Source organism: Drosophila miranda, chromosome XR, assembly GCF_003369915.1.
Source record: "Drosophila miranda strain MSH22 chromosome XR, D.miranda_PacBio2.1, whole genome shotgun sequence".
Classification (NCBI taxonomy): domain Eukaryota; kingdom Metazoa; phylum Arthropoda; class Insecta; order Diptera; family Drosophilidae; genus Drosophila; species Drosophila miranda.
Window position 1 is genome coordinate 2,478,380 of NC_046674.1, and position 27,535 is coordinate 2,505,914.

The window sequence follows — 27,535 nt, forward strand, 5'->3', positions numbered from 1 at the left end:
CAAAAAACATCAAAGTCAAGTATTTAAAATAAGCTAGGGCTGAGAGATATAATTAGCTAGTAATATTCCACGGAACATACAAATCGAGGAATATAGAACTGGAATTCGTCAGTATATTTACGGTATATTTTTAAAATCAGACGGTATATTTTGTTATATTTCTGAGGGTCGGACGGTATATTTCATCGATAAGTCCGCGGTCACACTAAATGGAAGCCGAAAATTGTTGAATTCTCGCGAAAAGTTGCTAAAAAAGTGTCCCAAACAATTGGAAAAGTGCATAAAAATATGAATAACAGTAATTGGAACTGAAAGCAATAGGAAACGCATATTGCAAAGGGCGATAAAGCCAGAAAAAAACACATTCAGGGCAACAAGAGGCACAACATGGCGCCGACACCTCTGCCCCTGGAGCAAATATCCGGCGTTGGTGGCTACTTGCCAGCTGGCCAGGAGGGCGGACCCCGCATCAACACCATGTCCATGTCGGTGCTGATCGATTTCATCATCCAACGCACCTACCACGAATTGACGGTGCTGGCCGAACTGTAAGTATTGAAACGGAAAAGGATGCGAGAGGTGAAATGGGCGCTTAGAGTGAATTGTTTTGAATGCAGGCTACCAAGAAAAACTGATATGGAGCGCAAGATTGAAATCTACAATTATGCAGCCCGCACACGGCACTTGTTCACCCGCCTCAATGCGCTGGTCAAGTGGGGCAACTCAGTCTCCAAAGTGGACAAATCGTCGCAGATTATGAGTTTCCTGGACAAACAGAACATGCTGTTCGTGGAGACGGCCGACATGCTGGCCCGCATGTCGCGGGAGACGCTGGTGCGTGCCCGCTTGCCCAACTTTCACATTCCCGCTGCCGTTGAGGTGCTCACAACTGGCACCTACAACCGCTTGCCGACCTGCATTCGCGAACGGATTGTGCCCGCGGATGCCATCACGCCGGCAGAGAAGAAGCAGACCCTGCTGCGCCTCAATCAGGTGATTCAGCATCGCCTGGTCACGGGCAAACTGTTGCCGCAGATGCGGGAATTCCGAATCAAAAACGGACGTGTCACCTTCGAGGTGAAGCACGAGTTCAGTGTGGCCCTTACGGTTATGGGCGACAGCCAGAATGTTCCTTGGCGTCTGCTGGACATCGATGTACTCGTGGAGGACAAAGAGACAGGAGGTAGGCTCTTCAATCCGTTTCGTTTACCTGTCGTTTCTGTAACTTCTTCCCCCCTGTTGGTAGATGGCAAATCCCTTGTCCATCCACTGCAAGTGAACTACATCCATCAGCTAATCCAAGCACGTCTGGTGGAGAATCCCAATGCCCTGAGCGAGGTATACAATTGCCTGCACTATTTCTGCCAGTCGCTGCAGCTGGAGGTGCTCTACACCCAAACGCTCCGCCTGAACTACGAGCGTCTGGACGACAACAACATCACCGTGGAGGAGTATGTGCCAGGCGTTAAGTTGACCGTCTCCTACTGGCGGGACCTGAAATCGGAGCTGGGCTATCGTCTCACTGTTCAGTCGGACCCCAGTGAGATTGGCCGTCCGCTGGCCGTGGTTCATGTGCCCTCGCTGGGAGCCAAGGAGTCGGCGGAAGTGGCCGATCGCGCTGTCCGGTCCGAGCATCTGTCAATGGAGCGGCTGATTGTGCACACGGTTTACATCCGATCCGTGTCCAGGCTGAGTGACCTGAAGCTGGAGTTCCAGGCCTTCCTTAAGGATGTTGATTGTGAGTGTAAATGTTTGGGGTTTCCGCGTCAGCGAAAGAAGCAACCCTGATCACTGATTCCTGATTTGATCTCCATTTTAGTTAACCTTCAGGGCACGCCAGCCATTCTCACTGTGCCCGTCCTCTCGCCCTGCCTGCGAGCGGAGCAAATCCACATTACCATTGACACGCACACGGGTATGTTCCGCTGCCACGTGCCCAAGCACTTGGACTGTCCGATCACGGACGAGATGCAGGAAGCCTTGAACGGCGATCGGAGCAAGCTGCCGTCGCTGCTCTCGGAGCTGCGCTACTGGATCACGCATCGTCGGTGCGAGAAGACGCTGCAGCATCTGCCGGCCACAGCCACCGATACGCTGACCTTCCTCACCCAGCCCGAGCAGGAGCTGCTGCAGCAGGGCCGCCACAAGATATACGTGAAGCTGCACAGGCATCCCAATATTATTCTGGTAAGCCAGGTCCATGCGCCTTTAATCACATCTAAAATCCTCGCTCCTCTCGCTCTTACAGGTTGTTCAGCTGAAGGAGAAGTCAACGATGGCAAACGAAATGGAATACACATTCCACTTGGGCTTTGTGGCCTTCCAGAAGGATGAGGCCGACGTTATAGATGATTCTGCCAAGCAACTGGTGTCCGTGGTGGCTCAGCCGCCATCGGATATCCCGAAATTCTTCACCAAACTGATGCGTCTCATCGAGTTCGATACATTTGTGGCCACCCATGGGCCCGGCACTGAGGTGGATGGTGAGCAGCTGCAACCCCCAGAGGGACTGCAACCGGCCCTTGATTTACTAACAGCATTTCCATATCCTTGCAGCGGAGGTGTCTCCACACAAACGCAAATCTACTGGCGATATTCTAGCGCCCCCAGCCAAGCAGCAAAAGACAATATTTCCCGCGTACTTCATACCCGAACTGGCGCACGTGGTGGCCATGTGCGATGAGAAGATACCGTTTATGAATCTGGCCCAAACCCTGTCCAAGCACAATATTCCGCACAGCGGCCTGCAGGTGGAGGCAAATGCCACCTCGTTGGTGCTGAAGATTCTGGCGCTGCCACAGCCAGGCAAATCGGCCACAGCTTCGGGCCAACAGCCCCAGCAGGGAGCTGCTTCTGCTGCTGGTACTGCTGCGGGTGCTGCTGCTTCTGCTGGTGCTGGTGCTGCTGCCGGCGAGACCAAGCCTCAGCCGCCGAGCGGCTCCTCGGCTTTCCCCAGGATCGAGCCTCATGTGTGGGACGATCTGATGCGGCGTGTACTCTCGATTTCGGTGCGCTCGCAGACGAACAAGAACAGCCAAGTCAGGATTTGGGTGGTGGAGTTCGTCTTCTACAGCACCCCGCTGCAGAGCTGCCATCCGAAGGAGCAGGGCAGCCGGCGCACCGTTTACCTAACCTACGAGCAGGCCAATCACGATTTCTCGAAGACAGTCGAGGAACTGCTTAACGACTGGTCAAAGATCGTGTACCTCTACACGCTGGTCTATGACTTTGCGGAGCAGCTGAGGAACAGTGAGTAGTCGGAGGGATCGTTCGCAGATGGTTCCCTTGAGTAACCGCCTATTGTTCTCCCCCTCTAGAACGCCTCGCGCTGTGTGACATGCTGGTGGTCAAGTCCTACAGCTACATGAATCTTCTGCTGGGATATGGCCCGAAGAAGGAGGTCAGCTGCAATATCTACTGGTCCGTGCAGTCGCATGGCTTCCGCCTGACCTTCGTGGGCGGCATGTCTGCGGTGAATGCCCACTCGATGATGCGGGACCAGTTGGCGCAGCATCTGAACCAGCAGCACAGCCTCACGCAGATCGCGCAAATCCTGCACGAGACCTACAACCCCATGAGCTCCATTGCCAAGCTCCCAGTGCTGCCTTTCCTGGGGATTCCCGTGAGTCACGTCACTTATTTCTGTACTGTACTGATTCATCACTCATTCGTTGTGTATTCCTCTCCAGCGCCCACAGGTGCCCGTGCTCTCGTTCTGCATGCTGGCCCAGTCGCCCTGCCTCATGCGTTTGACCTACCAGGCCGTGTACTGCCTGGAGCTGCGCTTCCGGGCCAACCGTCTCGTGTCGATTCGTGATGGAGCCAGCAGTCGCTTCGAGCGGAACGTAATTGAGGAGTTCACGCCCATACAGGGGCTCAAGGCGTTCTTGTCCAAGTACGTGGACGAGTCGGCCGCGTACCGGGGACGGGCGCCCCACGAAGACGACAATCCGCTGTCACCGATTGGCATGGAGGATAACTATGGCGGGCCCAGCAGTGTGACGGGTGTGAGTGCAGGCGGCTCGTCGCCATTCCTGGGCGCTGGCATGCGTGGGCCCCAGTCGCCGAGGGACAGTGGACTGCGGTTCCCAGCGCCGCACACTCCGCCCTCCAGCTCGAATCCTCACACGCCAGCCAGCCCCCATCCGAGTGCGGGCGGAGGAGGGGCAGCGCAGAGTCATGGAAACTTTAACTTAACCTCGCCGCCGGCTCCGCATATGCCGCACCCGTCGCCGGGCGGACTGATGCCTTCGTCGCCACTGAATCCGCAGCCGAGTCCCCACATGGTGCACAGTCCCGGTCCCAATACGCTGTACATGCAGAGCCACCAGGACTCGCCCTTTACAGCCATGTCGCCGGCGAACAACCAATGGCCCGGATCCCCAAGCATGCCCCGTCCCTCGCCACGGCCCGGCCAGAGTCCGGAGCACAAGAGCACTGGAGGCAGCGTAGTGACAGGTGGGCCCGATCGTGGAGGATCGAGAGGAACCCTTAACCGCCCCTGGGCTGGTGCCGTGCCCACTCTGCTCACCCACGAGGCCCTGGAGACGCTGTGCCGGCCCAGTCCGCACCCGAACAAGGATATCAATGTGACGGACATGAGCCCGCTGGAGCGGTTCCTCGGCTGCGTCTACATGCGCCGGCAGCTGCATCGCAACATCCAGAACGAGGAGTCCCTGACGGCCCTCAACTCCACGGAGCCGGGAGTGGTGCTGTTCAAGGTGGACGGTCTGCAGTGCCAGGTGATGCTCAACCAGATGCACATGCAGACGCTGCACCTGAAGATCACCCAACTGCCGCCGCCGCCCGACAAGCCCACATTCCAGCTGAGTCCCGACGATCTCCTGGTGATAGAGCAATACTTCGACACCCGAGTGGCGGCGCCGCCCTATCGTCCGAACTCGCTGCACAGCATCTGCCGGCTGCTGAATCTGCCCGCCCAAGTGCTCAAGGACTTCGTGCAGATCATGCGACTGGAGCTGAAGCCAGAGTTTGGCGGGGATCAGCTCAAGTGGACGGTGCAGATGTGCATGCGAATGCCGCCGTCGGCGGTGCCCATTGTGCCCAGCGGAAACGCCTGCGTGGTGTTGGGCAGGATGAAGATCCTGTTCTTCCTGCAGATCACCAAGATCCCGTTCAACGGCAAGGACTGGAAGGACAGCCCCTCGCTGGTGCTGCCCATCGTCTACGACATCACCATGAACCTCACCCAAATGGCCGAGCGCAGGGAGCAGGTGCCCTCCCCCATGATGACGGCGGCCAGCACACTCCTGCGCCGCTTCGCCGAGTTCAATTCGCAGCAGAACCAGTGCTCGCTCTTCCCGGCAATCACGGATCTGCTGACCAACCTGCAGCTGGCCACGGACATGCCCCAGCCGCCGCCCAACCAGGCCATTGGACCGCCAGTGGGTGTCGGCGTCGGTGTGGGCGTTGGCATCGGCGTGGTCGGCTCCAGTCCGAATCCCATGATGCCAATGCAGCAGCTGCAGCCGCAGGTGGGGCCCCAAGGACAGGTTGGCCCTGGCGGCTACCCACAGCTTGGTCCGAATCCCGGCGGCCCGCAGTGATGAAGGCGTAAGCGCCGCACCTCCTCACTCATGCAGTGAGCAGGCACCAGAAACGGCGACCAACCCGATCGATCCCCCATCTGCACATCTATTTATTCGACAAACGTTTTTTTTTGGTACCCAGAAAGTGCGACCACTACTCAAGCACTACGCGTACACTCTGCACTCCCGGCAAAACAAACATTTAGCCCTAAAACTATTGTTGATATTTGTAAAGTGGCACGAGAAAACTGTTTATACACATCGCAAAATAATATTTATTTCCCGGGCTGCTCCCAGGAAGATCTGCGTACGCACAAGGCACAAGGGTGTCCTTGATGTCTAGAGATTCCTGCGAGCGAACGGAAATGTTGATACCAATCGAGAAAAGGTTGCCAATCGTCTTTTTTTTTAATTTGTAAACCCCGTTTTGAGCCCCACCTTGGAGGGGGTGGGGGACAGATTCCCAATAAAAGAGATGCATATATATTGTGGTTACAGTTTATTGTGCTGCTCACCGACATCCAAGACGGTCCGTTTAAACAATACAGAGTGCGGCTAAGTAATCAAATAATCAAGTACTAACTATATGTTTGTTGTAAGTGGTAAGTGTGAGTCGCAGTTGTGTTTCTTCGTTACTAATGATTGTATCACATTGTTTTCTACAGCTTCGCCAGACGCTGCCATCCGCCCGACTGCCAGAGGAGAGGTAGCTGGGAGGCAGGAGGAGATCTCTAGCAAGTGATTCGTGACTTTGATGCACCCGAGGTTAGTTATTGTTGCTATATTTACATATGTGTGTGTACACATATATAGTGTGTATATCTATCTGATCCCATTGTATTTGGCTTAGTTGCTGGTCGGACCGACTGCCCAACTACTGCTGTGCCGCGAGCTGTGTGTTGTCCATTTGGTTGGTCAGCTCTGTGATGCCCTCCTCCTCGTCCGAGACGAGGTCGACCCAGTAGCGGAGCTTCTTGCCGCGCAGATAGCTGGCAGAGTTGTCAAAGACAACAGTGTCTGGACAGAAAAGAAGGAAGGATCTGGGTTAGAGAACCTTGGGGTTGTCAGGTCAAGGAACAGTCAGCTACTCACAGGTGGTGTTGGGTCGCGTGGAGATGTAGCCAATCTCGTCCATTTCGTTGGAGTAGACTGTGCCCAAGGGCACCTCGCTTCGCTTCTCGCCCGACTTCTCGTCCACACTGTAGATGCCGAACTTGATGTCGTAGTCGATGGTCCGGAATTCCCAAGAAAGTATCTTTTGTTCTTCCAGATTGACTTTGAAGTGCAGCTTCAGCTTGTCCCCCTTGGGCACCTGCGTGTCGGTGAAGTCCTTGTCACTCTGCTGGCTGTTCTGGTCGATGAAGAGATCCTCGGGCAGCTTGCCGCCCCAGATCATCATCGACTTGCACTGCGGGTCTCCCAGTTTGTCGACCAGTTCGCCGCCCCAAGCCTTGGGGAACACTTTGGGATTCACGTGCGAGAAGAGCTGCTGCTGCCACTTGTCCACGCCCGACTTGTAGATGACGATCTTGCTGGTGGTATTCTCGTCCAGGAACTTTTTCACTATGTTGAAGGCCACGGAAAAGAGCTTCGGCGCATTGATGATGTAGCACATCTTAAGCAGCTCCGGGAAGTTGGCCTCGTACTGCTTCACCGAGGAGATGACACACTCCGCCGCTGGACGCCAGGCATATTGCTTCAGATTCACGTCCTGCATGTCGAAGAACACCACCAGCTGACGGGCCTTCCAGCCGTGATCCAGGCTCTGCTCGTAGGCGGTCTTCATGAATCGTTCGATGAGCAGAACCAGATACTTTTGGAACTCGAAGCGTGTGACGCAGTGCATCATGCCCCAGATGTCAAAGTTGTAGAAGGGACAAACCAGCACTAAAAGGAGAAAACGAGAGGCCTCAGCTTCAGCTAGCTTTGGATAGATTAAAAACAGGCACCTACATGGAGATCCTTCGTTGTCGTAGCCTATCAGGCCATACGGCAAATACTCCTTCAGTGCCTTGGGAGGATCCCACTTGTCGATGTTGTCCACATTCCACATGGCCCGCGTCTTCAGGCTCTGCACAGATGTAAGTAATAGTAATTATAATTATAACAATCGAATTGAAGTAAGAAAGCCATATTTTTGTGCTTACAGCTCTCAGCATTTTCTCTGCTGCCTCCAGATTCCATTTGCGAGCTGTTCAGGAGAGAGTTTTGGATGGTAAGCAAGGACCTATAAAAAGGATTCTCTGGGGCAAACTCACCTCTCAGCCAGCGCAGTAGGAAGTAATCATCGTGGGTGTCGACGAGAGCATCGTCCATCTGCTTGCGGAACTGTAATAGGAGGAAACGTTAAGAGGATTAGGAATCAGGCCTCATACAGGATGAATAAAATACAAAATATGGAGTCCTATCTGTTATTCTGCTTGAATATAATAAAAACTTTATCAACAATTTATGCTTTGTTTTTTCTATCTGGGAAATCTGGGAAAAATATCCTTGATCCTTGATAGAGGACTTCATCAAGGATATTTTGCGATTACAAATAGACAAGACACGAAAATATATATGACTGGAAAAATATCCTTGATCCTTGGGGATGTTGTAGTCCTTATGCAAGGATCAAGGATATTTTTCCGATCGAAGGAAGCCATCGCACGTCCCGTTCTGGCCGCAAATAATGGAGAAAACAAGATATATATGACTAGAGGAGATATCCTTGATCCCTGACCCTTGATAAGGACTCCATAAAATGAAGGATTTTCTTCCGGTCACAGGAAGCCGTGGCACGTCGGGATCGGTTCACAAATAAAGGAGCTGCGGGTACAACAACAACCCTCAAATTGCGTCCGCTCAAATGGCCAAAAACGAGAATTTCAGATCTGGGATACCAGGCGAACAGAAATCAGCAGAAGGTAGCTGGGTTTTTTTGGAAAAATTTGCATGCCCCCAAAAGTATGCACCGGTATTTTTCATTAGCTAAAGTTGCTTTCTGCTGATTTCTGTTCGCCTGGTACTTCGATTTGAAATTTCTTTGTTTTCGCTGTTCACGTCGGCCTTAATTGTCATTTTTTCTTTGGCTATATCTCGACTGTTTAAGGGCCGATCAGGGCGTGGCATGTCTTTTTGTGATCGGGAGAGTCCTGCCAATCGACGTTGACATAACGTTTTCCTCACGATCGTTTGATCCCAGATTGGTATCAAGGACAATAAGGATGTGGTCTTTTTAACGCTATTTTATAATACATTTTTAAATAAATCGCTAAAGCTCCGCTATTTCTCGACCGATCTGAACGTGCCAAACCTTCTTGTGATCGCGAGAATATCCCCGACCATTTGGCATCAAAGACCCCAGTCCAAAAGTTTGCCATGATAAATGTAGCCAGTAAATATCCAATATTTTTACAATTTTAATTTATTTTGTATTATTATTAATAATATTAAAATTATAATTAATTAGTATTGTATTTTCATTCTTGTCATACATTTGTTTATAGTTTTCTCCACTAGAACTAAACAATATGGGATTGATTCTAGCATTACAAAAAATTTGTTTCTCTATTTTCTATCCCTAAAATTAAATTTGACCAGGCTCCGCACATCAAAAGGAGCTTCTCTTGGCAAGGTCCTTGCTCAGCGAAAAAAAAGAAACCTTTGACAGTTTCCCATACCGGGAATTGAACCCGGGCCTCCCGGGTGAGAGCCGGGTATCCTAACCACTAGACAATATGGGATTGACGATTCCCTGGGAACTACAGCATTCCAAAAATAGATGTTTCTCTTTTTTCCTGCTCGACAAATGGATTTTGTTCTATTTCCGTGCTGGCCGCCTTCTCAACCACAAGCTCGCGCAGACACCTGCATGTGTAATCTAGCAAAATCCAAATCCATGGCATTTCTGTATTGATTGGCTTGTCGAAGGCCTTGCAAGAGACTGGGACTGGGTGCAGCAGTTCAATGAAGTTTAATCGGGGCTTTTCCTATCTCCATCGCAGGCGATAAGTTTTATTGTGGTCTAAAAAGCCACCTAAACGAATGTTGGCCTTTGCTGCATTAATTGCTGTTAATTTGTGTTGGCCTTGTCCGAATGGCACATTGGCTGTTTGCTAACAAAAGTTCATGCAAAATTTAAATGAGGCCCGCATTCTACTCGATTCTACTTACAGGTTTTCCTTGTTGACTCGACACATACAAATCTGATTGTCTTAATACTCCAATCACGTACTTCGATTTGCATTCGCTCAGTGCATATTTAACACAATTTATAATTGTTAAATTGACTCGTTTCTGGCTGGTTTAGTAATAGCTGATTCATTCCCACCTAATAACCGTCCCTGTCCCCTTCCCCTTCCCCTTCCCCATCCCAATTCAAGCTCGGCTCGGGCTCTGGCTCTGGGCCAAACCACTTGAAATTCAATAACGAGGCCGTCTTGCGTCCGTCCGCTAACCGCTAACCGCTTCTTTTATTTGTGGGTTTTCGCTTTTCGTAGAGCAACTAAAAACCTGGTTGTTTGGCTTTTATTATTAGTGGAGAAGGCTGTAGTGGCGCGGAATGGCCAACTGGCCGACTGTCCGACTGGCCCCCGGGTGATGGCTAGCTTAGTTTTTCATTAGCGTCGAATTCTGTGCGGTTTGTCTTGACTTCCTCATATCTAAACAGTCAACAGTCAGCAGTCAGCAGCCAGCAGCCAGCAGACGGGCCAGTTGGGGCTCTTGTACTTGCCTATCGGGTACTGCGCTTTGTTCTCCTGCTTCTGCTTCTGCCTCTGACTTTGACTCAGTTTTGGAGCAACAGCGCCTTCAGGTAAACATTTCGTTCGATAAGCCATCGAAAGTGGACTCTATATTTGGCATGTCTAGGGCGAAACGTAGCCCATGAATAATTGATGAATCAACATGAATAATGTCTATAAGCGATCGCCGATTGGCAAATGGCGAATGCAGCGACTGATGTTTGCCTTTGAATTTAACGCTTCAGGATAAGTCAATGAGGGATTTAATGAGAGATCTCTCCTCCCGTGGCTTCCACTTCTCATAACTCTCCATAAAGTTTCTCTTCTTTTGTGTTCGTTTTCTAGTCGGATGAAACCTGTTGCTCTGCTGATTTATGCATAACGCATCAAAAAATATATCTGAGGCTGAGGCAGAGGCTGTGCGATAAGAGGGTCGGCGGGGGTTTAAGGTTCACTCCGGTTGCAAGGGGATGAGCTGTCGTTCTGGATTATTGCTCTCCACTTAGCTGTTCATATACATATATTGTACATACATCTGTATTTTTGATGATTCGACAACTCATGTTTATTTATAAAGCCTATAATCGCCGTCACTGCGCCATGACAAATGACAATCGCACTCAAAGCAATTATAAGAGGGCAGAGGTTTGATCTGGGAAACGGTTCTGGCAGCAGGGGCATGCCCCGAAAGAACCGATATAGAAGCTCCAGCTGCTGCGGCTGGCAACCGGTTCGATGCATTTTACCCACTTTTGGGGCTATGCTATTCAAATTGTATTCTGGGTCGTCGTTTACTTGTCAACAACAACCACAACAACAACAACAACAACAACAACAGCGGTTTCCATTTCGATTTCGCAAGCTGTTTTCATGTGCCAGCCAGGCAGCCCGGCAGCCAGGCAGCCAGCCGCCAAGAACTCATGAGTCGACACATGTGAAACTGCAGACCAGACCCCACCTCCACATCGGAGCAATGGCCAGAACAAGTTGTTGCTGTTGCTGCTGCTGCTGCTGTTGTGGCGGCTACTCGTATAGCCACAGTGGGGCAAGAACGGTCAGAATAGGCAGTAAATCGAAGAGGAAGTCATGCAAAACGCAGGCTAATTTCCATAGGGCTGTTATCATGCTCCACTGGCTATTTTACGCAATCTAGAACATAATCAATCAAGTGGTCTTACATCATACATAAGTGTAGAGCTACTAAATTATTCCCTAGACTCGAAATTATTCTAGTCAGTCAGGGGTGTGTGCCACGCACACACATCATTCGCCGAATGGGAATATCTAAATTATTCCACAGATACATACATACATACATACACATATGTACATATGTGTATAGTGGGACACCAATCCATGGGGATCGTTGGAAAGTCTCTTTGATCTACATATCTACAATCTTCTATGCACTCGCATTCGATTGCAAAAGTCTCCCCTCCCCCGGAATTTTATCTTAAAACAACAACAAATACATCATTCTTATCTTCCCCCAAGAGATGAGTGCTTGATCTTCTTCCCCAAAAGATACATAGATACATAGATAGATAGCTCGGATCCCGTTATTCCTCTCACCTGTTCCAGTGTGGCGCGCTGTTCGGCGCTGATTTCGGGCAATGGGCCGGACATGATTTTGTTACGGTTATTGTTATTTCTCCTACTAATATTGTTGCGTATCTTTTATGGGTTGATGGGGAGTTTATCGACTGGATTGCTCTTCGCACAGATACACAGCAGCAGCACACCAACACACATGCAAAAAAGTGACGGAGAAGGGGGCAGAAGAAAGGCAAAAGCGCGAATTTCTTTTTTTCGTTTTCACACGCAAAAACGCAAGTCGTGGAAGTGATGGAGTCCGTCCGGTGGATGGATGCTTTGGTTATTTCGATTTTTGGCAGCTGCTTCGCGGAGCAGAGCAGAGCTAGAGCTTTGTTTAACAATAAAAAAAACTTTCTACTATTATTTAGACGTTTGTTTTTGGCTGCCGTTGCACGTTGATTACGTTGCCATTTAGCCGCACATTTCCCAACGCAATTATTAAGTATTTTATATTGTTTTGTTTTTTGGGGATTGGGGGCCACAGACTAGATGGAGGCGGCACTGAGACTCGGGGCTCAGCTGACCACGTAATTACGACCCAGGCAAGGCGACTACGGCACGCAAATGGATTCACAACAAACAGTTCAGTTCGCGTTCAGTTTCAGAATGTTTTGGTTTGCTTTTGATAAAGCCCCAGCAACCCGACCCGCAGCTCCACCAGCTGCTCTCCCTCTCTTTCTCTCTCTCTCTCTCTCTCTCGCTGTGCATGTCTCTCCACACGTTTTGTTCCGTTCCATTCCGTTGGGGGTCGCTCCGTTGCGTTCCGCTGGGCTTTGCCGAGTGGAAAAATCGATTACTCTGCTGCAGAGAGAAGCAGAGAGCTCAGCCGCTTGTGGATACTCTCTCCAAGCCACAGGTTGCCGTTGAACGTCTCTATCTCGTCTGAAAAATAGTACCTTTATTTGTTATTATCTATTTTTTTTACAACCATACAATACATTTTTGTGGGCAAATATTTTTGGCAATCGCAATCAGTTGAAGTGTTTGCTTGTTAGTTAGTTGATAGGTCGTTTCGACTGCCAAATATAAAAATACATATGTTTGGTTTTCCTGCAATGATAAGATAAGTATTTGATTAACCATGGGGCTTGTTTGGCGCTAAAAAGTATAAAGGTTAAAGATGGAATATCTTAATAAAGATAAAGGATAATTCCATATGCTAAACTATCAGGCTCATGTCTTTGGAATCCTATTTTCTAATTAACTGTCTTTGCTTTTATTGTGGTAGGTGGTAACCTGGCACACTCGTCCAGAGTATTTTCGCTCCATCTTCATTCGCAGCTTGGTCGCGTTGCACCTTAAATGCAATGTCCATCAGGTTTTCTATTGCATTTTTAAAGTCTTTAAAAGGTGCTTAAAAAGTGCTTGACGGCTTCCATGCGAGGAGAATATCAGTATGCAATGATTTTCTGTTATTATTGGCTATGCTTACTGCCTACTGCCTTATTTAATTTCTTCGATGGAGCCATTACAGCTCGATTTTTTGGCTCGGTGCGCAGGAATATCCGAGGCAGGGCCATGCGCCGCCATGCATCGGCACAGCTCCCAACCATCGCAAAGTAGGGGGGCCGATATGCAAAGCTGTGGGAAGGTGGAGTAGGATATTGTTAGCTTAAGTCGACCTCATCGTGGCCGTTGTCACAGTTGGTGGTAACATCGCAGACCAGAGCCATGTCGAAGCACTCGCACACCCGGCTGGTGGGACAGTCCACCTCATCCGACTTGTCCGGGCAGTCATTCTGGCCGTCACAGCGCCAGGAGGCGGGTATGCAATCCTTGTTCATGTTACTATTCCCCACCACTGGGGCCGCGCACGTGAAATGATGTGGCCCACAGGCCGGATACCGGCGGATGTCCCCAGTGCTCCAGGCACTCCAGTACACGTTGTCCTAGCTGCCAACCAGTACCGACACTTGTTGCCATCCAGTAGAGGCGTCTCGTCTCCTGGTCGAATATGAGCTCCCGGCCATGATTGTAGCTCGGATGCGTCCATTGTGGCGCGGCGTATGGAGTCCTAGGCGACTCTGTGCATGTACATGTACCCGCGACGCGGCTCGAGGACCAGGGAACGCGGCTTCTTCCACCTCCTGCCATCCAGGCGGGCGACCTCGATGAGACGAGCCTCCGTATCGGACCAGTAGATGATGCTAGTCAGTCCAGTAGATGCACCGCTCCGCTACCGACACGTTTAGGGCGTGCGCATCGCCAACATCCTTGAAGGGTATCCGCTCGTCGTCGTGGTTCCGTCCCCCTCGCTGTACTCGGTCGAGATGCGGCCCAATGTGCTCCTGGCGCGAGAAGAGCAGGAAGGCGGCAGGCACCACGCAGGGGGCTCGCGGGACCGGTACAGGCAGAGGTGGAGCAGGCCCCATTTCCCACGGCACACGCGATCGCACCTGTCCAGATGACGTTTTCAGACGAACAGCTGTTCCACCCCCACCCCCAGTCCGGGGTCTGTTCTTCCTATGAAATTCGTCTTCTTGGGGCTGAGGCAGGGCGGAGTAGTGGGCCACAACAGCGCCAAAGGGCGCCGCTGGTCGTTTCGGCATCGCAACTGCAGACTCTGTGGCTCGCCTTTAACTGTAAATGCGAAGAATGTGGAAAGCGCGGAATAGCCGTGGAACAGCGGCTGTTTTTGGGGAGTGCCCTGTGACATCAGGACTTACTGTCATTTGAAGCCACTGTAGGCAGACGCACAAGGCACTTTTGCTCATACAACAGTAGCATAAGCAAACGAGTATCGTTTCAATTGCTCAATTCTTTATTCCGTCGAATATTACTAGCTATATAGAACATTTAGCTCTGCCCACATAATTTTAGGCCATTAATGAATAAATTTTCTACCTGATTGACTACTTTTAAGTACTCTCTTTTATTGTATAGTGTATAAATCCAGGTTTAAGCAAAAAAGGTCAACAAAAAAACAGTGGCAACGTAAGTGAGTACGAAATGTCACGTCAACCGTGGTTTGGGTATAGGTATACCCTATTTCGTTGGTATGTATATATGAAGAAACTGTTTTTCCAAGCGGTTTTAAAACGTAATTAATATAGAAATGATCTCAGATTGTTATGTTTTGGACATATTAATGCATATGATTGGGGTCTTGTAAATATATCTCGATCCCGATACCCATATTTGGTTTCAGTAAGAAGACCACAACCTTCAAAATATCGTTGAAATACCTTTTCAACAGAGACTGAATAGTTTTGGCCTTTATTGGTGCATTAGATGTCAAACATTCTCTCAGTTCTATAATATCCATTTCCCAGGGTATGCAAAATGTTGCTCAATCCGTGCAATGTTGTGGAACAATGCTGCTCGATTTCACGGCACATGGGTCTGGCCCATACAAATTGAATGTTGCCAGCAGCATAACACGTAAGAAAACGAAAGTGAGTATGGAATGTAAGGGACATTGTTGAGGGGAAAAAGGACATAATGGCGGACAAAAATCCCTCCACGAAGAGAGGATATCCCATCACAAAATAGAGAGCAAGTCCCAAAGAAAAGAGAGCAAGTCCCCATAAAATATACGGTCTCACTCTAAAAAATACCGAAAATGTATTATATTCCTTGTTTTTGATCTTCCGTCGTTTTGATATTCCCAGCTAAATCGAACATTTAGATCAACCCACATAATTTTAGGCCATTTATGTATACATTTTCTACTTGACTAGTCTATTCTAAATACTTGCTTTTATTGGATTTCTATATAACGTTAAAAATGAAATTTAATAGATTGATGAAACTGGCAAAATATACCACTATATACCGATATACCGTAAATATACCGTCGGTTCAATTTTGACCTCAAAAAATACCGAAAAGTATTAAAAATACCGTAACGGTCACCCTGAATGTCACCATGAAACCTCACAGTGGCGCCAATAAATTCACGTGGAATTCATGTAGAAATCATGTATAGGCGCAGCTTGTATTTTTGTCTCGACAGGTGTCTCTGTTTATGTAGTTGTCATGTAGCAGAATTAATTCAATTCAAATTTGAAGACGGTTTTTTTCTGCTCAACAATTTTGATGATAAAGAAATAAAACTACCCTTTTGAAAATGATCAAGTCCTATATACAATGTAAATAAAATGTACCATAAATTTTGGATAATTTCCCACTCATGGACGCTACCACAAGGCCATTTAAGAAACGTTTGAATAATTTACAAGCCCCCATTTCTAGGCAATTGATTCATCTCTGATGGCGTGCCCACAAATTTATCCCTGGGCATCATACTGTTTGTTCCAAAATATACATACATCTATCCAGGTACTTGGGTGTTGTGTTTTTATAGTCATTGCACGGCACGGCACGGCACGAGGTGCGAAGATTCGATTCATTGATTTGTGTGTTTGCACTCGCTCGCTGGCAGAGAAGAGCGAAATGCTGAATGAAATGCTCCTCTCTTGGAGGAGAGCTCCTTCTCCTCCCTCGAATAGGGTCCACCTACACTGCATCTCTTGGATGCCATACAATTCCAAGTCAGTTCCTTATGCATATGGGAATCGTTTGTTCACAGGCCATCGACTGCTGGGATGGCGAGAATTTACTACCTTGCGTCACGAGAATTCCTGGCCAAATCGCCAAAACTTAATAATTCAAAAATACATATTCAATAATAAGTTATCGCTGTTTATGAAAACAAACAATGGAGGTCCAAGCCAGCCACACAGACACATGATAGGCGTTAAATTTTATGAAATTGTTGAAAGTATCGAAATGCCAATTAACGTGATTTTAATACAGTTTTGTGGACGTCAATCAGAAATGATGGAGGAGCGTTGGGGGATGCGGCTACCATGTGATATGGAGGCGGGGGCACTTTTGCGTATCAACAATCAGGCAGTAATAGTCCCCAGCCACCGATGGAGGCATCGATTGGTGGCCGAAATGGGGCCGAGGTGAGCAGGAAGAAGCGCTGAGACCTCACCTCATCACTTCGATCGATTCTGGATGGTCAAAAGGTCAGCCGAACAGCAGCCGTTGAGGTCTTCCGTCATCACTGGGTGGCTCTATAGGGAAATCGGATCCACATGTAATATGGATAATGATCGCATGCTACTGCGCACATCAGCTATCAATTGGGAAGGAAGAACATGCTCGTTCGTGTTTATCCATCAATTCTACAAAGAAAAATCTAATCTATTTCATCATTAGATCGGAATATACATACCTATAGCATATATATCCATCGAAGAAGTTCCCCCAAACGAACATCAAACGGGAGAGGAGACCATAAAGGAATTACCGGATAAGAAGATATGTGCTGTGTATTTCTTAGTCTTTTACTTGAATTTAGTGCTGAGGGCATACACGGACTGCTATTGGGACTGGGACTGCTGGACTTTTCACTTTTTTTTTTACTACCACCGCCACCGTCGGGAGTGAGTTGTGGGGGCGTTTGGCGCAAAAACAAGGCGCAATTCCCGTTAAATACAAATAAATAAAGCCACAAGAAGAGCAGCCACAGAAGAAGATGGGAATGGGTATGGGGTATGGGGTATGGTTATGAGGGACGGGGGATGGGGGATGGGGGAAGAAGTTTGCCAGTCAATCAATTGCCAGGCAATGATCGCGATTCTGCACTTGAAATTATATTTCGTTGGAATCGGAATCTGTCGACCTCCCACCGCGTGCGAGTGTGAGACAGACATCCCATCCAGAGGGATCCATCGACTCGTTGAGCGATCTATGGGTTCTGTGGGGGTCTCCATGACGCCACTGACGCCACTGACGCCTCAATGATGCCCGCAGTGATGCAGTTTAGCCAAAAACAACGAAAAACCCCCAAACAATATCACGCACACGAAATATATATCGAAAGATAGATAGATAAATAGATAGATGATCATTTGATGACGTTAGCGCCAGCCACCACCAAAAGAGGCGCACGCCCACGATCCACGATCCCCATCCCCCATCCCTAATCCCCCCGTGTGCACAGTGACTGTGACGTCATTCGCCGAGTCGTGTGCTCCACCGACTATTTTGATTGTATTTGCACTTGTGGGTGCCAGCCAGGCAACAGCCACACCGCATCACTCGCAGTATCCAGTGAGAGTCTGGTCTATTTTCGGAGGATTGCACGAGAGTTTATTTCAATCGGCGAATCGCGGAAAGGTAAGCAAACAAAAGCATCACACCGCAAAATATCACTTAATAATGTTCTATAGTTGATGCCGTGACGAAGAAGTCGATGATCGTCCAGATCCAGGTCCATATTCATTTCCATTTCCATGGACTGTAATTCTGAGATTCCACGGGGATTTCGAGTGGGTTGGGTTTTTCTGCTGTCTGCTGTCTGCCGTCTGCTGTCTGGTGGTGTGGCGGCGGTGGCGGTGGTTCGGTGGTGGTTTCCTCCAAATGCTGTTCGATGATTGCCAAATTAATTACAAAAAGTTCCACCTTCTGTTGAAATAATATTTCAAATCAATTTTCCCAAGAACTTTCCTTTCGATTTATTGGGGGTTTTTCATTGGGCCGAGCAGGGAGCATAGAGAGCAGCGAGAGCGTTCCGTGAACTCGGTTTATTAATCGATCTGATCGAAGTGAGTTATGGCTTTATGTGGAATCATCTTTTTGGTGGGGAATTCTTGGAACTGGAATATGGCTCCATCATTTCCTTTCGCCTGAATCGAAAATTTGGGTCATGTCATTCCCCCCTCTTGAGAAATTCCTTTCCCCATAATCCCGATTCTTGTGCGCCGCAGCACGTGTCGCGGCATCCGTGGCAAGGATCTAATACACGCATGCAGTCTCATGTCTCTGTCTCGTTGGATGTGCGTGCATTTTGGTCTAATCCGCGGGTTAGTCGTTGCCCTGCCCTCCACGGAGCTGAGCGGAGCCATTATCCTGGCAATTCCGTTCCGAAAGGCAACCCCTGTTGCTCTCGTTGCTCTCGGTGCTGCCTGCTGCCTGCTCCCCAAAACGAGTGACCGACCAAATGGCCATGATGTGGCACATTTTCCTTGCACACAGTTTTTCCTTGCGGGACAAACAAATTAGAGAACGGAGACGCGCCCCTTTTTGTGTACTGTGATTCCTCCCATCCCACTTCCCCCTTCCCCTCCCCCTTCCCTCCTCTTCCTCCCCACCGATGAATGAACGACTCTGCTTGTGGTCATAATACGCGTAATTTTCCCTTTTGTTAAGTGAAGAGAAGTTTTTGGCTCAGAGTCCACCCCTCCACCCCTCCACCTCTCGACCACGCAGCCTGTCGGTTGTCCTTGGTCGGTGGACGGGATGATGCTTCTTCGATATAATGACTTTTGATTACTGCGCCATTAAGCGTTCTTTTGAAAGCCAAGCAACTGCCTGCCCGCCTGCCCGCCTGCCCTCTCCCTCCCGCCCTGCTGCTCTCCGCTCCCGCTCGGTACATCTGTTGAATTTTTCCGTTTTCTTCAAAACTTGGGCTTGGCCATGACCCTGTCTATGGCAGGATGTGTCCTGGTTGCCATTGGAACTCGGTAAATGGATCAATCATCATCCCCTGGGCTGGAACGACGACCCCAGGCAGGGTAAATCACTTTGTTAATTCGTTTTGCATTCAATTTCAATAGAAAATGGGTAAATTTCCCTCAATTAAATTGTTTCGCTTCACTTTTAACTCAATTGCGTTTAGGTTTTTCCCTTTCCTCCCCCCCCCTATTCCTCCCTTTGCCACCCTTCTCCCACTGTGAAAGTTCATTTTCCATGGAATTGTTTATGGCATTCAGTGCGCATTCTTTGCATAATTTGATTGGCCTGTCAGTTGGTTAGAAACGGCAGAGACAGTGGAGACCTCAAGAAGCCAAAGAACAAGACAACTTGGAGGTGGGCAAGGGGGGGGAAGGGACTGCTGGCTGCCTGTCTCTTCACATAAATTAGGCAAGTTTTTCAATAAACTGCACAAGTTGCGCATACGACGTGTGTTTCCCCAGAGTATAGGAGAAAGAGAGTGGGAGGGAATGGAGGGAGAAGCCAACAAGGTGCAGCAAATATTGCCACATCAATTGCGGCGGGCAGGCATACCCTTTGCATCCCAGCCGCCCACCGCATCAACATCAATTTGAAAGTGCATGTGGCCCCCACTTTGGCATAGTTCTCTTGGGTGCTACCAGGGGGTGGTGGCACCTTCCTCCTCCCTCCTCCCTCCACCCTTCTCCCACCTGCCACAACACATAATTCCCCATCAGCCTCGACTCGACTCGACTCGGCTTCAAGTCAAAGTCGAAGTCGAACTGAAAGTCGAACAGAAGAAGGTCTTGTAATACTCGTGTAATCTCTGAGACAAAAACTTATTTACTCAAATGGCAATGGAAACCCTTTCAGCTTTTCCTCTGCTGCCCATTCCACCCCCCCTTTTTTGTCTACTCTTCCCCACTCTTGCCACTCTTGCCACTCTTTCCACCTGCATCTTTATGTTTAATTCTGTTTTTGTTATGTGCCTCATCCATTTCTCTCTCTTTCTCAACAAAACAACAAAAAAAATAGGAAAAGGAAAAGGAGGGAAATGGAAAGGGAAAAGGGGAAGGAAAACGGAAGAAAGTTTCTCTGGCCAAAGTTTTTCGCCGAGAGAACTTTTCACTGCAGTTTTCCAGGTGTCAAAATCAATTTTAGAGTAGCGATAAAAAGAATGCCGGAAAAGTGTAAAATGCTCTGAAAGAAAGGGGAGAACTGCCGCTCAAGAAAATGAATGGCATGCTAATTATTTGGCTCGGATGGAAAGATGCAAAATGGAAAACGTGACGGCATCTAGAGGGGCGGAGGGTAGGGCGGGTGCCATCCCTCCCTGACGGATAATCTTTCCCTTTTGGCTCTAATTAAAATCGACACTCGCTTGCAGCATTTAATTTAATTTATGCATCGATCAATCACTCACTCAATCAATGCCTCAAGCGATGGCCCATGCGGGGCTATTGTCTACTTTCTGTTTGATTTTTCCTGCACCAAAGTCCCGAATTGAAATGCAATTTTTCATAATCACTGCTAATCCGTAGGATGTCATAATCAAAATCAGAGGTTCTATCGGAGGGCCATGCCGAAGGGTGGCTGTCGGCGGTGTGGTGTGTAGAGTGTTCCACTACGGGGAGCACTCGTAATTGTTAATGGAAATACATGACATGCCGCATGCCGCATGCCACATGCCACATGCCTCATGCATGTCGTAGGCAAATCAAATCAACAGATTATCGATGCTTGGGAAGGCAGACTTGAAAACTTATTTCAACGTCCCACTCCTCCTCCTCGTTGAATGTTTTATTCGAACTTCTTTCAACTGCTCTTCAAAGATTTACTTGCACTCCTTGCCACTGCTTTTGTGCGCTGCTTGACTGTTTTCAACTGCTTTGAGTTGATTACTTTCCTAATGCTTGACTTGAACTGCTTGCTTGATCTTTAATCTGTGTAATCTTCGTAGCGAAAAACTGGATCTCTAGATATTTAGAAATAATTTTTTGGGAAGTTACAGACTCTTTCCCTGTCTGCCCATCCACTCTCACACTTGAGAGTAGTATTCCATAGTATTCCTATCCTTCCGACCGTGATCTGTTAGATTTCAGAAATGTATATTACAGGAATATCTTTGAGTATCCATCTATGGAACACCTATTCATGTATTGATTTCTTTCAAAGAAAAGGGGTTTTCTCTGAAGTATCCCCATGAATCGTGTCGATGCACGACATGGTCTAGCATATCCTTGCCACGGATCCCAGCCCTCATTTCAAAGCCTTGACTGCTATCAGGCATTCAGCATCGGCAACACTTAGATTGCAATTAGGCTCAAGAAGACATGAGACTCTTGTCAGTGGCAATCGACTCACTCCATGCCACTGCCACCGTCCACCGCCCACCCCTCTCTCCCTCTCCGTCTTTCTATCCGCTTACCACCTGCCCGCATTTGAAACCGAGAGGCAAACACATGCATCGGCATCGGCATCGGCATTGGAATCCAAATCGGCAGCATCCTCATCGAGAGACAATGGCTGCAGCCAAATCACACCTTGCCCCTTGCCACTGCCTCTTGGCTCCTGGCTCCTGGCTCCTGGCTCTGCGGCTGCCATTTGTAGACATCTTGGCAAACAAAGTCCTGGCCAAAGGCAGTAGGAGGAGGACGAGGAGGAGGAGTGCATAGGGATAAGAATAAGGATACGGACAGACACACACACACACACACACACACACACACGGACACACATGGGACGGACCTCATCGGAGGAGAAAGGCGACAGGAGCGGAGGAGCGAAGGAGCGGAGCGTCTGCCGGTGTTTCGCTATCAAACTCAATCGCAATCGCAATCGCTGTGTGGCAGTGGCAGTGCCACTATGTGGCACTGTGTGGCACTGTGTGGCAGTGTGCATCGGGATCTGTTTGTGAACAACTCGAATTACCATTTCGATTCAGTTTTAATGAGATTTGTCCGCCGCCTCTGCCCCTGCCCCTGCATCTGCCTCTGCCTCTGCCGCTGCCGCTGCTGTCTCCTGGCAGGAGCGTGTGCCAGAGAGAGAGAGTCCTTGGTCCTTGGGCACGAGTTATAGGGTTGTAATATCGTGTTTTCCGCTCGTTAGCCGGTGCTGCACCTCTCCTCTCTCACTCTCTCCACTTTCTCCTGCCGGCAGCTGGGATTCGAGCCATGGGTTTTGGGCCATGGGATGGGATGCGATGCGATGCGATGCTCGCCGCATATCCTCGTGGCTGGCTGCTGCCTTATCCTTCGCCCGGTCTGGTCTTATCAGCCAAGCTGCATCTTTGCTGCAACAAACATGTGACAGCGTCTGCCGCCCCTACCCCTGCTCCTGCCTCTGCCTCTGCAACACTTCGATTATCCTGCGCCTGCGGTCGACAGGTTCGTTCGAGAGTGGCTTCCGTGCTGCCTGCCCCTCCCCCTGTGTTTCCTCGTGGAAGCGCTCACATAAAAAAATCACTGAACCAATTAATGCACTGCTCCTGCTCGGATTCACTAGCGATTTACCCACCAGACAGGATGTCGAGCTCATTGTCCATTGTCCTGGTTACTGCTGCTGCTGTTGTTGCTCCTGCTGCTGCTGCCGCTGCTGCTTCTTCTGCTGATGTTGCCCCTGCGGCAGTTTGCGCGTGCCTCGGACCGCCAGCAAGCCGCCAAATGTTTTCCCATTCACTGCGTGAAGCAACGCTCCATTTGGCCGTAGAAGTACAGTGTACAGTGGCAATTGGCTGCAAAGAACACTCCAGAACTCCGCCCCACGATGGCTCTCGTCGGTGTCCGCACTGTCGCTGCTGCCACTTCTCTGGCCTCCCCTCTGGCTGCCACTTGTTCCGGTGTCGAGTTGCACACGCGGCGGCAGCCTGCTCCTCCCCTGCTGCTTCCTCCAGGTGCACACATATGCTGCTCCTTGCTGCTCGCTTCCATCCTATACCTATCCTATCGTATCCTTGAGCGTTGAATGAATTGTGGTGGAAATGTTGGTTTATTGATTCGTAAGTCGAAATTTAATTGAACCCGAGAGAGGCAGAGAGAGAGAGAGAGAGAGAGAGAGAGAGACAGAGCTGCTCCCTCTCCCTCTGCTTTCAGTTCATCCTAATGCTCCTTCTAACCCCCTCACCCCGCTTGTCCCTTTTTGCATTAAGGATTTATGAGGTCATGTGGCTCTGGCTCTGGCTCGGCTCCTATCTCTGGATAGGAAAGTGCGGTCAGGCTCATATTTTGCGGTGCACTAATTAGAAACTGTGTTGCAACTTGCCACCCGAAAAACAGAGAAAAAAAAGGAGGGAAAGAGGCAAAAGAAGAGGAGTAGTGTTTACCTGCAACAGAACCAAAACCACCATCAGAAAGTGCTGGAGTTGGCTCTAAAATCTAATTACGTGATGGGAGGCGGCAGCCCCAGGGCTCGCAGGACTCGCAGCTCGTGGCAGGACTTATCGGAGGGTCTAACAGGTCACTGAACATAATAGAAGGGGCGGCAAGGCAGCTGGGAGGGACGGGCAGCGGGGAGCAGAACAAAGGCGCTCCATAATTGAGTTTGTTCAGAGACAAGGGGTGGGGGGGAGAACCGGGAACCCACTTGTCACTCGGGAAAGGAAAGGGAGGGGAAGGAACCTCTGGCCCCATAATTGGATGCAAAACAATGGAAGCCCAAACGAATAATAATCATAAATCTTTAGCCGAAAACTATTTCGTAGATATTTAACCTCTCGCACAGAAACAGAGCACAGATCAAAGGAGGTGCCCCCAGGATCAAGGGCCCAGGATCCCTCCTGCACTTCCGATTTTGCTTGCGGCGCACACGCGTTCCTCAGTCCTCGGTCCTCGGTCCTCAATGTCTCAATGGCTCAATGGAAACATCTGTCCCGAGGGAGAGATATTCATTCGTACGAGAGAGTGTGTGCCCCTCAATCAGTGCGCTTCCTGTCGACGGGACAACATGTGTGCACACACACAAAGATACAGATAGACGACAGAAAGAGAGCTAAAGATACACAGATAGATAGATAGAGACAGAGAGAGAGAGAGAGAGAGAGAGAGCAACGATTATTCCTTTGTCTGCCCAAAAAGGATGCGCGTGCTGCTGGCAGATGCCATGCCACAGATTTCCTTTCTTTTGGGGGCAGGGGCAGGGGCAGGGAAAACAGATTGAAATGATCAAATTTGCACATGGATCTGCGTCCGAATATAATTTGCAGGAGGCCCGGCCCTGCCGCAGACGATGCAGAGTCAAAGGATTTCCCTGTAAGGACAACAGGACTGGCAGGACAGGCAGTAAATAGAGGATGGGATGCCAAATTTATAGCTCATTAATGACAGCCAGGACGGGAAGGAGTGCGGTGTGACAAGGGGCAGGGGGCAGGGGGCAGGGGGCAGGCGGCAGGGGCAGCTGCCTGGGTGTTCCACCAATTTGAAACCGTTTTGTGCCAAAGTTGCACTTAATCAGGCGGCAGCAACGACACGGAGGTAAGGGGCAGTGACAGGGGTAGGGGCACAAGTTGTGGCAGAATCAGGATCAGTGGCAGCCCCGTGTCAGAGCCATTAGCAGTGCAGAAACAAAGGGTTCCAGGGGCTTGCTGAAAGCGGAGACGCCACAAAGTGCAGCAGCACATTTCGAGTGCCACAAGTAATTCCCGGCCAGGAATCAGCTTAATCTGCCCCCCCCCCCTCCCACACCCCCACCCCCATTCCAGGGGGGAGTGCACTCTCCACAACTCGTTATCGCATCGCTTATATCGCTTATTAACCCCGCAGCTGGAAGCGTCAACACTTTCCGTCGCTCTCTCTCTCTCTTGCTGTCTCTTTCTTTGTGGCCCTCCATCCTCGATGAAGCACTTGCCGGATATGCTCGAGAGATGATGTGCTCCGTCTCCTTCTTCCTATCAGATTCCAGCTGCCGTGAACAGCATCCAGCATCCAGCAGCAGCAGCAGCATCCTCTCCACTATTTCTTCCGGTGTGCCCCTGCCCCCGTCCCCGCCCCCGCCCCCGCCTCCGCCCACGCCCCATGCCTCATAGCCCATGGCTTTGTCTTTGTTTTTCCTTCGCTGTTTTTGGGTTTCGGTTTCGGTTTCATCTGCCTCATCCCGTCCCGTCCCGTCCCGTCCCTCCCTCTATCCGCTCTCTCCCGTTTTTACTATCAAAAATTCTCGAGGAGTTGGCACGAGCGATGATGCCCTGCCCTGCCCTGCCCTGCACTGCCCTGCCCTCTTCCATTATTCTCTGGGCTGCCCTCTATTCTGCCCCCGATGGCCCGAACTACAATGGCGTCTCGTGTTGCAAGCTTAAGTGGCATCGTTGAGGATGTTAATAGCTCGCTTTCGGTCGCTTATTTCTGCGATTAAAGTCGGGGGTTTTATCGAACGGGTTTAATCATAGACAGAAACTCAGGATTAGGGATATGTGCAATACATATATGAATCAATACCAAAACTTCAGAGATACTTGGGTACCTTTTTATCCGAGATATTCAAGATACGTTCAGATATTTCGATGTCTTTTGAGGTGTTACCCACCCAAATTTCAGCCAAATCGATGCTATAGTTATCGGTGTTTTTGAAGTGCAACACGCAATGAACCCTGTCTTTGGGGACTCTGCCCCATTGTTTGCAACTGAAGAGGTCCTGGGCTGCTGGACGTACGAGCCTAGAAGATGAGACACGTCCGGGATGCCGAAAACATCGCCAAAGTTCACCAAATTGTTCTGGGCGAACGCCGAGTCATTGTAAAAGATATGGCTAAGATCCCCAAGATGTCTAAAGACCACTTTTGCTCTATTTCGAAAAACGAATGGGACATGAGAAGGCTCACCTTTGCTCAAAAGCGTGTTCGCATACTTTCTTGGCGACTCATAGCTGTGGATGCAACATGGATACACCTCTGTACAGTACCCCAGGAACAAGATCCCAATCAAAACAGTGGACAAATGATGGCAACAGTCTTTTGTGGATAGTCTTGGAGGTATATATGTACACCGATTATCTGGAGAAAGGAAAAACACTAATGGGAGAATACTACGCCTTGCCTTTGGGTAAATTAATAACTGAAATGGCAGTTGCTATATTGGATACATGGGATGCAAGATCTATATCGGGTATGTACATATGTGGCATACCTTATGGGACAGATGGTGCAGGCCAGATCTCCTATATTTCATGGCAAAGCTTTGCGCATTTCATGTGGAATGCATTTAGAGCACCTTTTGTGGAAGGGCTGCTGCAGCTTCAGCAGAAGGATCTCCTCATGGCGGCAGAGAGAGGATGCGGTCTGCTAATCCCTTCCTGCGGCTCAACATACGAGTGTCTATAAGATGCCTAAGGGTACTCCTACACCTTTCCCATATTTATCTTCCATTTCTAGCTTGTTTAATGCCACTTGATGCAATTGAAATACCAAGGCAACAGTTCCAACAGTTTCTTAATGCTGATAAATATAATGAGATTTAAGGCAATACCATTCAACCTTCAACAATTCCATGCATTCATTCATTCAACCTTTTGGCTATTCACCTATTCCATTCATTCGTTTAATCTTCTTTTATTTGGCTATCCTTCATTTAAGTGTGCATATACCCTTCAATCTATTAACTAATTTCCCTGATTTGCTACGACAGCATTGAGAGCATGGTTTGATTTGAGTTCTTGTGCCACAAAGCTCAGGAGGGGGCACGCCTCCATGCCTCCATGCCACATAGGGGCATTGAAAAGTGCATTAATCGCGTATCAGCTTAAACGCCAACAAATGGCAGAGAAGGAAGCCCCACGCGGAATTGTCTGTGGATTTTCACTGTAGATTCTTTATAGCGTGAAACTGTTGTCCCTGCGAATCGCCCTCCCCTCCCCTCCCCGCCCCCTTGGGGCGTACGAGTGTGTGGCAATGACTTCTTCCCCCTAATCTCGGGGATTCCTTTCCAGTGCTGCATGCCCCGCCATCGCTGAATGAGTGTATCGCAGTGCCGTAAAGCAAAGTAATCCAATTGAATTAAAATCGGGAAAATCGGGGAAAACGGGACAAAAATGGAAATGAAAATGGAACTGAGGGGCAGGTGTTTGGCAGGTGTTTGGACCGTGTCTCATGGCTTTTTCCTACATTTAAATTTCTGTTTCTTTTGTTTTGCCTTGGATTCGATTCGATTCGATTCGATTGGGATTCGGACGCGGACTCGGACTAGGTCTGCGATTCGGATAGGGATTCAATTTGGTTTTGATTTGATT

The 27,535-nt window shown here is 49.2% G+C and overlaps 2 protein-coding genes and 1 non-coding gene across 4 annotated transcripts; 1 reads left to right on the forward strand and 2 right to left on the reverse strand.

Moving 5' to 3' along the window:
- Nucleotides 1–177: 177 nt before the first annotated feature.
- Nucleotides 178–6,033, forward strand: LOC108152235 (mediator of RNA polymerase II transcription subunit 14). Of its 2 annotated transcripts, none has more exons than XM_017281425.2 (8): nucleotides 178–548; nucleotides 618–1,183; nucleotides 1,247–1,738; nucleotides 1,820–2,187; nucleotides 2,249–2,483; nucleotides 2,602–3,249; nucleotides 3,318–3,622; nucleotides 3,690–6,033. In XM_017281425.2, the coding sequence occupies exons 1-8, from the start codon at nucleotides 388–390 to the stop codon at nucleotides 5,565–5,567; spliced, it is 4,653 nt and encodes a 1,550-aa protein (XP_017136914.1). In that variant the 5' UTR covers nucleotides 178–387; the 3' UTR covers nucleotides 5,568–6,033. The 2 variants fall into 2 exon arrangements, with proteins under 2 accessions (XP_017136914.1, XP_017136913.1); XM_017281424.2 differs by having other exon boundaries at nucleotides 179–548; nucleotides 2,557–3,249.
- LOC108152236 (SEC14-like protein 2) lies at nucleotides 6,032–12,482 on the reverse strand. The gene is made up of 6 exons (XM_017281428.2): nucleotides 11,849–12,482; nucleotides 7,808–7,877; nucleotides 7,697–7,740; nucleotides 7,503–7,620; nucleotides 6,642–7,436; nucleotides 6,032–6,566 (listed from the first exon to the last, which is right to left on the reverse strand). The coding sequence occupies exons 1-6, from the start codon at nucleotides 11,900–11,902 to the stop codon at nucleotides 6,424–6,426; spliced, it is 1,224 nt and encodes a 407-aa protein (XP_017136917.1). The 5' UTR covers nucleotides 11,903–12,482; the 3' UTR covers nucleotides 6,032–6,423.
- On the reverse strand, nucleotides 9,206–9,277 carry Trnae-cuc. The gene has a single exon. It is a non-coding gene; the product is annotated as a tRNA-Glu (tRNA).
- Nucleotides 12,483–27,535: the final 15,053 nt, after the last annotated feature.

What these genes read in the sequence shown, in the direction of transcription:
- LOC108152235 (XM_017281424.2), top strand. Translation starts at nt 388, where the DNA reads ATGGCGCCGACACCTCTGCCCCTGGAGCAAATATCCGGCGTTGGTGGC. An exon ending in GCCCGGCACTGAGGTGGATG is followed by an intron (nt 2,484 to 2,556) that starts GTGAGCAGCTGC and finishes ATATCCTTGCAG; the next exon opens with CGGAGGTGTCTCCACACAAA. An exon ending in TGCCTTTCCTGGGGATTCCC is followed by an intron (nt 3,623 to 3,689) that starts GTGAGTCACGTC and finishes ATTCCTCTCCAG; the next exon opens with CGCCCACAGGTGCCCGTGCT.
- LOC108152236 (XM_017281428.2), bottom strand. Translation starts at nt 11,902, where the DNA reads ATGTCCGGCCCATTGCCCGAAATCAGCGCCGAACAGCGCGCCACACTG. An exon ending in CCTACTGCGCTGGCTGAGAG is followed by an intron (nt 7,741 to 7,807) that starts GTGAGTTTGCCC and finishes TCTCCTGAACAG; the next exon opens with CTCGCAAATGGAATCTGGAG. An exon ending in CACGCGACCCAACACCACCT is followed by an intron (nt 6,567 to 6,641) that starts GTGAGTAGCTGA and finishes TTTTCTGTCCAG; the next exon opens with ACACTGTTGTCTTTGACAAC.